We start from the raw sequence: 13164 nt of genomic DNA, 5'->3' as shown, positions 1-13164 counted from the left end.
ATCATTGTCCAACTCGATGTTTCTCTAACTTCTTCGGTAGCATCCTCTTTTCAGCTTCTGCTTTGTTCGTCGTTCTAAAGTTTAGAAAATATCTAAACTTTTGAATGTTTTTTTCTCGGATTTTATGCCAAATTTTATCACTTGAAACTGGTGCGTAAATTAAATAAACCTTCTGCAGTAATTATTACAGAATTCGATGTTGTATTACTCGTAATAACTTTAAATATTAGATCTATTAAGATCAAAATCTTATCACTGTTATAACCAATACGTCTACATTACTTAAACCTAAAGTATAATTTTGTGACTCAATGAGATCTAAGACAAAATTAAAATATTTATAGACAAATCTCAAAAATTTTTAAAGAAAAAATAATAACGAAAGTTTTGCAAGTAAATCTTAATATTTATGCTTATACGCAGAGATAATAATAATTTTATTAATTTACGTAGACTTATTTTATTTAAAATCTTCTAAATATAAACTATGGTAAAATGAATTTAATAATAATTGACTATAATGTCGTTATTTAGCCTATATAAAAATTATATAAAACTTAAATTTTTAATTTTGAAATCTTTAATTAACGAAACATAAACTCAATGTGAGAATCACACGGTCAATTTTTTGAGGGATCCTTGTTCGAATTTGATATGTAATGTCGTGGTTTTACGCAAATATTTCGCGGTTTAGATTCAAAATTTGTTAATTATTCTTTTTCTAAATGTTTAAATTTTATATTTTATTTAATTTTACTCATATAAAGTTATTACTTAATTTTTATTAGGGGACATAACTTTTCTATTCTTAGATTATCGTTTCGATGGCAACATAGATTGATGCAGGATTCTATGTAAAATTCATATACATTAATCAAAGATTTATTAGAATATACTGATGATTAGCGTAATTCAATGCAAAAAAACCATAGGTTATATTCGAACAATATTAGCACTTAAATGTGGAAAAATATTTTATTATTTTAAAAATATTTCTGCTCAGTTGTAAATAATAGTGTATGGTTTATGACATATCAATACAGATAATTACTTACTGTAATATATACCCTATATACTGAATAAATAGATCAAGAAATTAAGTAAATAGGTCTACATTTTTTTTTAATCGTTTGAAGACTTCTTATCAAAATTTTAAAATAAGAATATTAATATAAAATACAAGAGATTTTAAAAATAATAATGGATCTAGAATTATACATAAGTATAAAATGTCTAATCGGAGTACAAAAATTGCGACTACACCTTTCTCTTTGGGGTAAGCTCCATTATTTCAGTAACTGTTTATCATTTCCAATTTTTGGAACAGTTTTTACTTTTATGAATTCTCTCTTTTATAAATAAATTAAGAATTAATTAATTGTCTTATCGGCAGGATGGTCTCGTAGTAAGACATCAACCTAGAGCTGTGAGGAATCCGGGTTCGAATCCGAATAGTCTTAATTTTTGCGAATAGGGATTAAAATCCTGATCCGTATTTATTGTTATGGATCTGACCATCGATTGTAGAGCACATATAATGAGTTTAGACGCTTACGAACCCAATTCATGTTGACATTTTAAAAAATTATAACTTGTAATTATAAAATGAGACTAAAATCAATCCTACAATTGAATTTAAATTTGATTTTTAAAATTTACTTAAAAAATACAGGGCTTATATTATATTTTCCATTATACATTAAAATTATATAAACTATTTATAAAATTATTTACAAAAACGGCATTAAATTATGTCGTTTTTGAAATAATTTTAAAGATATTTCAAAGCATTTAGTTATTATTTATAAGTCAGCGATATACAGTCACGCAATCAACACCACCATTTACTTCTCACGCAAATTTACGATTTGTTCAGGCTATGATACAGTCTAAAAAATCAAGTACTTTCACTTTAACCTCTGAACTTCATAAATATAGATCAATGCCCATTAACAAATATCTTTTTTTTTAAAAAAAAGTTTAAAATGTCATCTAACGACAAGTGATTTTATAATTTCTAATCTGGTTCTTTGGCGAATTGTAGTAGCCATGTGCAGCATCCACTTTCTGTACGTACAAATAAGTTTCGGCTGCTAATCGAAAGACAACACAGGGTCAATGTCATTGCTCGGTTCCCTAGCAAATCACTACTTCGGTGGCGACATCGTGCCGCCTGGAACAGTGGCGCCACCGGTCTGCGAGTGACAAATCTTGATAGCAGAAACCATCCTGGTAACTAGCTTGTAAGAATCACTAATTGATTGCCTGTCACGGGGGAACGTGAGGTACAAAAACATACAAAAACAGGTACCCCGCTCGAGCAAAAAGTTTTATTTAACTGTCTTTCCCATTTATTTTAATTCCCGTTTAAAATCGAAATTCTCAAACGAATTTATTAACGGTCGCCGCCTTTAGAAAGTTTTATCGTAAAACCTGGAACGATATACGTAAAAATAAAATTCGATGTAACTTGCCTGACGTCATAATTTAACTAACCAATAGCGGATTGTCACTCCCCTTAACGGCGATTCGTTGTCGCTAAAGCAATTCAGTTTGTGGCAGGCTATCAAACAGGTCTAGCGATGTTTTAATTATTCGCCGTTCATCTAACTCCCGTAAAGCAAAAGTTCGACGGACTTAAATTTTGATTTTGTAGGATGATTGCAGATTTCTAAAAAAAAAAATGGAGCCTGACGGTACCACCAATGATGCTGTTTGTGCTTCTCCCGAAGATCCTCTTAGATCATCAGCCAAATTTTACATGGATTCGTTATTATCGAACACGTGGAAGAATAAAAGTCCCGATTATAAGGGTAAAGCGTTTATGATGGACAGTATATTAGAGAAAAGTGACTGTGTACCCAGAAGTTCGGGTGGAGCGGGTGAACTGTCGACCTCTAATGGGTACTTTGGTGGTGCAGTAGGCGAAACATCTAGTAACCTTTCTCAAACGAGACTTCAGTCACCAAACGGTAAGATTTAATATTTTTATTATTTAATTAGAATACTTATAAAAATATAAGCTTAGTAAATTAATTATTTAAGATATAATCTAAGTAAATTTTAATTTTTCTTTGCCCTTTTGGGTTAATTAATAGAAGAAACTTGATCACTTTCTGTTATTTCGACGAAAAACAAGAGCTTTTTTAGAACTATTTTATGTTTCCTTAATGGAAAAAATGGAAAAAAGAAGTTTTAATTTAATTTAATTTTCTTAAAAACTAATGAAAATTAAGTGTACACATCACCTTGAAATTTTGTTACTAATAATTAAATAATTTCCTTCAAAAACTCTCTAATTTCTTTCACGCTCCAATAAATATATAATTTTGAATATTAATTATTTGTATAATAAATTTACTGGTTTTATTTAATTATAAATATTGTAAATAGATAGGCCTATATACTGCTAAGTTGTTATCGTCACGAGTTTCTATATATCTTTACTGTATAGTTTGCGTGGGTAAACTATATGAAAAGGGTAATGTCAGCTGTTCAAACATGAAATTACAAACAAAAAGAAAAAATAATAAAGTTGGCAGCTGCTATCGGTTATATTTTGTTTTAAATTTTAACTTCATTTTAATATATTTTTTAAAAAATATTATATTGAAAAACATGTTTAAGTAACGTTATCATCTTACGCTCAAGTGAATCTCACAATATTGATAATTTATCCTTGATAAACAAAGATAAATCTGGTTATTTGAATTTTTAAATTTTAATTTGTATTAAACAAAAACCAGAAGCAATTGTTTCTTTTCTAAAATCAATTAAAGAAGCTTATTTATTAAACTTTTCTCTAAGACAATTTATCTTTTTCTATATTTTTTATATTAAATTTTAACATGTGTATATGGTTAAAACATAAATACAAAGTAAACATTTTGAATTTCTCAATAATTTCAAGCAAAACTAGCTCTAAACAGAAGTTAAATTGTATTAACAGACAGTAGGCTACTGGAATAGAGCTTTGAAGATGCTAAAATATCAACAGAGAATTTAAAAATTCTAATTTAATTTAACACTAAATTTAAACAGAATTAAATATTAAAAAGTCTAGAATATAAGTAAAAATGCAATTAAATTAAAATAATTTGTGAAACAGGATATATAAATTATTTAGGCATTTACACACGAAGTAGTTCTTCTGTTTTTCATAATCTAATGAATTTACATATAAATTTGCGTTAGATATGTGAACATAAACTTAATTTAATTAGAGAATTTTGAATATATTAAAATGTTTTTAAGATTTTAATTAAACATTTCGAATTTATATATCAATTTATTGAAAGAGATAGCAGATCACAATGAGTTGATCTAATCTTAATCTGATCTTATCTCTTCTTTATTCACTTTCCTCTAATTACAACAATTTGTTTCAAGTTCTACATTTTATTGAATTATTTACACAATTCGACATATGTAGGAAGCATAATTTAGGAATTAATCTTTTAAACATGTTGAAATTATAATAATAATATTTTTTATTTGTTTAAGATTAATAAATAAGTTTAAATTGAACTTAGTCATCAAACTGTAATGCTTTCATATTTTGAATGTAAAAATTTTTAACACGGTAAAAATTTTATTTTTCTTATGAAAAATTGAAGTATAGTTCCTAAGAATCGAAAATTATATAAATTTTTAGTAAATCTATATATTATTGTTATATATACAGTACATAATAAAATTATATAATACGGGACTATATTAACTTTTATTTGGGAATATACACTTTCGATGAATTATTTTAACACTTTGAGTATGATAGAACCGGAGCTATGCTTAATTAAAGAGCAATTTTTAATTCAAAGATATTTATAAAGCAGCATTTATAATGAAATATTAATAATTTATTAAGATTAAATACTTTAAAATTATATCTTTTAATACACAAGTTAATGTTTGGAGTCCTAGAAGAAAGGCCTCGTTAATTGAATAACTTCTGTTTTCTTTTTTAAATATAACTATTACATTAAATTGAATTTATCATTTATTATTTTATTAAAATTTATTTATAATAAGAGTTACCTTAAACACTAATGTGATGTGAGAACTGCGTTATACAGTCTAGGCCTATGTATAGTGAATGAATAAAAATGCGATTCGTGTTACTGAGATAAAGGACTTGTATCTTATAACAATAGCAAACTACAAAAGAATAAGAAAATTTCACGCTGATTATGAATTAAGAAGAAAATGCCCTTAAAGGTTATTTGCCTCGTTGACTCCATTCTTTCTTTATTTAAACACGATTAGCAAAGTCATTAACGATCTACTGACTTTGCTTCGAAATACTTTAATCGTTTTTATTCGGAATGTGTTAAATATTCTATTAGAAATAAAGTATTATCTTTAAATAAAATTAGATTTATATTTCTAGGCTTTTGTTTTTGTATCTAACGTTGATTGTTTAGCATTTGAAGTTATAAAACTTATACATTTACATAGGATTCATATACGAGTTTATCGAAGATTACTAAGTCTAATAAGCCTAAGTACTTGTATTATGCACTATAAATGCTTTAAAAACTTGTGATAGTTTTCATCTACAAGTTATCAGATTCAAAGTAATCTTTAAACTTTAGAAAATGTGTTGCTTTTGTTTAAATGTATCGTTCACAAGTTAAGAACTTTTACTTATACATAACCACACAGTTAGAGAGAGCTTTAATTTAATATTTGTTCTAAGCTTATTAATCTCTAACACTCAATAAATAAATTTAGTAAAGACCTTATCTTTTGATTTAAATTTAGAAATGAAATTCACTTTCTTTTATTTTCGTTATTATATTTTTAAATAATTTTTCTACAATTCTGTATTAAGCTACCACTAAAAAGTATATATATTTTATTAATATAATGTTAAAAGCGTCAGACTTTATTAGATGTAATTACAAGTTTTTATGAAAGATTTATGTCGATAAATTATTCAAGAATTTAATATTTATTAAATTATCTTAAACTTTTATATATAATGATTTATTTTATAGAAATTACTTTGAAATATTATTTCAGATAAAATTTTGATTTATTTTCTATTGCTTAATTTTACTAAATAATCTTTTGGCCTAGCTAATAAAGTAAACATTTATACTAGAATAGTCAATAAATAACATAAAATATTAAATATTAAAATTTTGATATATTGTTTTTAAGATATAAATTACTTCCAAAATTATAAAATTTTAATACAAATGAATCGTGTTAAAGAGTTTTTCGATTTGTATAGCATAGACATAGGCATTTTCTACATTGTAAAGGCAAAAAGTATATATAGGCTATATATACTGTACAATATATTTTTTCACATATAAGCTAGAAGTAAATTAGCACATAACTTATGCAGAATAGGCCTAAGCAGCCTTTCAATCCACATTTTACATAAGCTTACAAAACCAGAATAAATTTATAATAAAATATATACCTAATAAATCTCAATTTTAATAATTTTAAGCATGTAATTTCTTGTCATTTATTTTTAAACATATTTTTATGTATTGGAAGCTTGCATAAACGAAAACAGAAAGTCTTCTAAGTCTACACACTAATATTAATTAATAAACTACATATTCCAAATATAATAAAGAAAATGAATAGGCCATTACTTATTTAGGCATATTAAAATCTTTGTATTGCACAGCTCAGCATAATAATCTATGCATTGCGATATCTTCGATCACTACCCTTTTGAGTTACCGATACTAAAACCTACTGAAGCGTAGGATTAAAGATTAATTATAAGAAAGAGAGCAAAAAAATACAAACTAAAACCTACTGAAAGTATAGAATTATGGATTAATTATAAGAAAAGTGTAAAAAAAAGCTTAAGCCGAGTATAAAATTAAAGCTTAACTATAAGGAAGAGCGCAAGAATTAGTAGCGAAAGCATGAAGTAGTCTAATTTGAAATCTTAATATAGTTTAAATCTAGCATCCTGTTGCATTATTATTGATATTTATTATTATTTTTTATTATAAAAAATAGATAAAATGCATATTTTAGCAATTAATAATCGACACGTTCGATTTGACTTAATTTGTTTGATTTTACACCTGATTTAATCGAGGACACAATTTCTTGTGTATTTAACCTTATATATTATTAATTATTTAACGATTTTGACAAATTGTTTAAATAAACAAAAAAAAAAACATTCAAGATGCCGATCAAGTTGTTATTGTTGCATTTATTACATAAATAAGTCGAAGAAATTAATACAACTATTTTTTTCTGCCATTCTATTGATATTTTAGATTAATTTTAAATATTTTTATTCATTAATTTATGTAAAAGATAAGTAAATATTAACAAGGATGCAGAAACATTTTAATTTTTAATTTAATTTTTAAATTAAAATTTATTATTTTAAACAGAATTTTATTTTATTTCTTGCAAAGTAAATTAAAGTTAGGTGCCCATATCTACTCTCAAGTATTCTATGTGACCATTCTTCAGGCTTCTAATTATTAATTATAATTAATTATAATTAATAATTAAACTTAACAAAATTATAACAATTAATTAATGTTTGCAAAACTAAAAAAAGAATAAATTTTTGAGAAAAAAATGGCGAAACGTGATAACGATAAAAACATGAACTGAAGCTTCAAAGGTGCCAAATTCAGTGACGTAATTATGTCTTAAAAATAATAATTTAACTTAATTCGCCTATTAAATGTAAGTAGGTTAATTTGGCAGTTTACTAATTACATATTAAAAATAGACCTTTAACCTATATAATAAGTACATTATGTAGTCTGTTCGCATGTCTAAACGCGAAGTTTAAAGTTATTTTAAACAATTGTTTAGCTCTTAAGTATTATAATCGATGTTGCATAGTAAACTTTTTAATTGTAAAAATTACTTCATATCCAAATTTTTATTCCTAATCTTCTCTTTATTAAATTATTAAATAAATTAATTTATAACTTTGAAGCTCAAATTTTAAAAAGTAAAGTTTGAGGTAAGTTTTATTCGCTTAAAATAGTCCAAAATATACAACTTTAAATGTTAGAGAAGGGTTTTTCTCCCCTCTGTCGAGCTCTCGCTAAAGAAGAATTAGTGCCTGCAGGGAGATATTTACATTTTAAAAAAGCAAGTAGTATTCAACCAATAGCATTTCGAGTTGGTTACTTTGTGGCAAGGAAATAATTAGCTTACTCAATGGAGAGCTTTTAAAGACATTGGCACGCAATTTTCAAAATTGTTAACTGGACAAATATAATTTTCAAACTATTTGATACGCTAAATAGATGCCATTTATTAGTTTTTTGAAGTTTTAAGAGCTATTTCTTAATTTCTAAATTTTATTTCTATTAATAATAAGACCCAAAAATATTAGTACAACTTATGAACCGATTAGAATTAGGTTAAGTAACGTTATATCAAGGGATGGATAGTAGTGAAATCTTCCAATTTTTATAACTCCGGTAATGAATACAAAATTAAAATAGACCTATATATAATCCAGAAGCACTTTTATGAAGCATCTTCACAGATTATTGTTTCTTAAAATTACTTTAAAATAGAGTCGTAATTGGCAGTCCTTCGTAAAATTCTTTGGTCCTTTATGAAGAACTGCAGACTGTCTTTTTTAAAAGTAATTTTAAGATAAAATACAAAATATGAAATGCATAATTTCAAGCACTAAGAAAGCTTTTGTTTAAATACCTTATTTCTTAAGTGAAGTTGAAGACCCTGATTTCAGACACACGCCTAACTTTCAGAAAGTACAGATATAGGGTACAGAAGTAGTCAATTTAATTTAAAAATAATTAAGAGTTTGCATTCTAATAATGGCATTTGCTTAATATAATTTACTAGAAAAGAATTCTTTTAAGTCCTGCAATAACATGAGAACAACGCATGCGCTTTGCCTAGAACGATATCCACCTGCCAGCCCCAGGATATCACGCAAGTCACAGGAAGTGAAGATTCTGGCGAAGTGAGCAGGTTATCAACAGTAGCCTATTTAAGAATCTGTTGTTTTTAATTGCCGATGATATCTTTATCTGAAGACAAAGTGGAAGAAGATTGTCTTCCGATTAACTACGATTTCTTCCTATGTATTCCACACGCAATAGATCGAAATTATCATTCAAATAGGTCTAGATATTCTTGTTCTTCCTTTCGTTTTCCGATGTAGGCCTATATTTTCTTGTTTTGAAATTGAGATGTTCGTCAGAATTGATAGTCTCTTCTATGCATTCTTTCCTAGGACCAGTTTCTCTGTCTCTTCTCCCTCGGGCTAAATAATCATTGACACTCTACCTAAAAATCTTTTTCTTAAAATGTGTTTTATAGTGTGTCACATCGCATTAATATTAAATGTCAAAAATAATAATTGAAACAGAAAATAAAACACAAACAGTTGATACATTTAGCCTTTACAGTCAGTTAAATAACTGTAAAGGCTAAATTTCTGTTTTATTTTGTAATCGACGGTACCAAAATTGGTACAGTCGATTACAAAATAAGACTGCAATCAGTCATTGTAAATATTAAACTATTGCCTTATTTTTGCACCAACTGTACCAAAGTTAGGTACAAATTTGGTTTAGTCGATTATAAAATAAGAGAAATCTACGGCAAGTTTTTTCTTTTGGGCTATTTATTTGATATAATTCTGTGCAAAGAAAACTGAGTTGCTCTAAACTCATTTCACGATTCACATTCACAAGTATATCTAGAACACAAACTACAATGCACGGACTTATGAGCAACTCTGTTAAAAAATCCTACATATTTTCAGTCATAAATTCTAGAAAAATATATTTTCATAATTAAATTTTAAATAAAATTTCTAAATTTTTATTACTTCCATACCATTTTAATTTATGTAGCAGATACATTACCATGTTACAATTAAAAAAAATGTAATGCATCATAACATTTTTCTATAAATTTAAAGGTATTAAGTGATCTAAAAATAATGTTTGCTCCTTCTGGTACAGCAGCTGATAATCAACTAAGAGGACACGTAGGAACTATTTATATTCTGTTTAAATTATATTTACTAATCTAAACATTTCACTAATCTGATAGAATAAATCAACTTTCCACTCTACTGAAGTGAAAAGTCTGATGCACTTTGCCCTTTTTCAACCGGAACATTAGCCGAGTCTGAGCGGCAATGTTTGTGAGGAAACTTCTTTAAGCCGAGTATATTTCACGCTTAGTTGACTGAATAAATGCTATTCAGCTTTACCTAATCAATGAGACTGATTCAGTTCAGGATAAGCACTGCAACTACCGGTTGTAGCTTTCGATTTTGTATAAGTAAATGCAACATCTGGTCCATGTACACATCTGATCGTAGACCTATTATATTTCATTTTTTCTAATTGCTTTGTGTAGGTTGAATGCGAATTAATCATCATAAGAAATTTAAGATTTGTAAATGAACGATCGCTTTTGGTCACATTGAAACACTTCTTATCGATATATTAAATCTTACACGATTGTGTAGGACCCAATGGTAAAATGGTCCCATAACGAGACGATTTTATATTAACTCGTTTAATATAAAAGTATCTATAATGCAGGAGCATATGGATCTAAGAGTCGGGGGCAGAGGGCAACTTCTCTACCAGATTTAGATAAAGAAAGAACAAAACAAACAACAAAGCGCTGAGTAAGAGAAAAGGTAAACAAATTATCAGTGACAACAAATAAAAAAATTGGTATGTGTTTTTTTATTTGTGTAAAATTTCGAAAAAATCAACCTCCTCTGACCTCTTAACCACAGTCCATGCAGGAGCACATAAGTTTCTTGATATCGTCTCGCACGTAAGCTATCAATAAATAAAGTTGCAATTTAGGACTTAGCGATTAAAGGTGATACTTTAGGACCCCGTACTTTAAAAAATAAATAAAAAACTTATTATAATTTGGTACAGGGGAAAGCCTCTTATATGGCTTCAGCTTAGGGCCACAACAAGTTTAAATCTGGTCATGCTTTATATTAACTTATATTATTACAGGACAGTAAGATTTTTCTGTTTATGCTTTGGGTTTATATATTACATGGCGGAAGAGGATTAAAGTATTATCATATGTTATTAAAAAATCATAGTCTTTTATATAGCTTATAAATTGAATCTGTCAGCATATTCGCGGTATGATAATCACGATAATTATTGTCCTATAGTAATAAAAACTAAGATTATCGTTTAGATTTTTTATTAATATTGCACGAAGATTATCGAAATTACTATGTTCCTTTTATAATTACGTGTAATTTACATTTTTTATATTTATTGAATGTTTCTAGTTAGCAGCCATGTTTAAGAAGATAATCATTTACCTTAAGTATTTTGAAAAATGCTCTTTTTTTTTGTTCAGATGTTTGATAAATCATACTTTATAGTATCCGTCTCGTTAGCTATGATTTATATATTTATTTATTTGTTTTTTTTACATATAAAGGTCGAACAAATACATTATCGCTGTCTATCTTAAACTTGTCTCGATTTCCTGATCATTTTTTTCTTTTTAAACTAAGCTTTAATTACTAAGATAAATTTGTATGGAGAGATTAGTAAAACTGGAGTTAAATAAGTAGGGCCTACTTTTATTTTTTATAAATAATTTGAATGTTTCCAAGTTTCTAGTTTAGCATATTTAAACATATTTTCCTTTTTTTAGAAAGCATTAATTTATTTTGTTTAAGCTAATTAATTATTTTATTTTCATTTTTATGAATGAATTAATCACTCTAAATTAAATATTTTGAAATATATTCAAATAAATAGGCCTAATAATGCCTTAAATATATCATGTAGGCCTAATATTAAACTTTAAATAATTTATACCGAATAAATAAAAATTACTTGCAGTTTCTATGCATAGGCCTTCAATCAAAATTTGAGTTATGCTTTTTTATAGTTTAGATTTTTAAATATATTTTTCTTAATCTATTTTCCTTAAAAAAATCTTATTTTTTATTGCTAATATATTTTTTATTTTTGCCATTCTTATTGCTTATAAGTATTTTATGTTTGCTTTTCGAATTTAGGCTTTAAATACTAAAACTTAATTATTTAAATTAATTAAATTAATTAATAGAATATAAATAAAATGCAGTTTTAATTGGATTTATACACGAGTTTTCTTCGTGTATCTAACACTTAAAGCGTTAGATACACGAAGAAAACTTGGAAAACTCCACGTATCCTGGTTCTTATTTAGGTGTTAGATATGTGAATAATTCCACGTGGCCAACTTGGAGAGTTGCAAACCTGCGCCCAATTACCACTGTTCAATGGTTTTATCCACTTGGCCATTAATTGAATAAGACTGAAATACATTTAATCATATTAAAATTCTTTTATATTTTAGAAACTACTTTTTAATTTGCTAATTTAATTCCGTATAAATATCCAACAGTAACAATTTGAGTCATAATATAAAATATGAATAAAAATGTGAATATGCGCTATAATATGAATAAAATTTCTTTCTTTTTTAAAAAATATAAATGAATTATTTAAATAATTCACTCAGGCAATTCTCATCCACAATCTATTTATATATAGGCTGCATCCTATTGTATAATGTAAAGACTGCAAAATTCTTTATAAAGTAAACATTTATTACAAAAATGATTGAAAATTTTTAATGAATAAATTTTAGGCCACATAGAAATGATTTTTAAATTAGTAAATTAAGAAAATTAAAATCTTATTAACTATATTTGCAGTTTATTAATTTATTATATTGCTATTAATAAACATAAATGTATTACTTATTTAAAAAATAGAAATTTAGACATTTATTTGTAATCTATGGATATTTTATAGTAATTTTATATAACTTTTACACGAAAATTTAAATTCTCTACTTTCTGAGATTAAATTACTGTGGTTTTTATATTATTAGTATAAAATCACAGTAATTAATATTAATTGGTTATAATTCATTCATATAATTGAATAATTAAAAATTAACACTGATTTACATGCAAAAATCAATAATTTTCAATTAACATAATTAGATTTAAAAAAAATCTAATCATAAATCACTCTTTTAAAATGTATTTTTCTTTTACATAAACTAGTTATTAAGCCTTAAGCAATTAAATGCATAATTTAACTTTTGATTTTCCTTATTTTATTTATATTCGAAATGATTTAATGATTTAAACAATGCTTTGTT

General features: G+C 26.1%; 1 protein-coding gene across 1 annotated transcript in view; it reads left to right on the top strand.

The window, feature by feature from the left end:
• The first annotated feature begins 2503 nt into the window (after positions 1-2503).
• LOC136975505 (homeobox protein MSH-D-like) overlaps positions 2504-13164 on the top strand; it is a 30698-nt gene continuing 20037 nt past the window's right edge. The window contains exon 1 of the mRNA XM_067270567.1: positions 2504-2972. Coding sequence (XP_067126668.1) covers positions 2684-2972 — 289 coding nt within the window. The 5' untranslated portion in view covers positions 2504-2683. The remainder of the gene's footprint in view (positions 2973-13164) is intronic.

The sequence above is a fragment of the Centruroides vittatus genome, unplaced genomic scaffold, assembly GCF_030686945.1.
Source record: "Centruroides vittatus isolate TY-2023 unplaced genomic scaffold, ASM3068694v2 contig_371, whole genome shotgun sequence".
NCBI lineage: Eukaryota > Metazoa > Arthropoda > Arachnida > Scorpiones > Buthidae > Centruroides > Centruroides vittatus.
The sequence above is the reverse complement of the archived record's forward strand: the minus strand, read 5'-3'. Positions and strand labels throughout refer to the sequence as shown.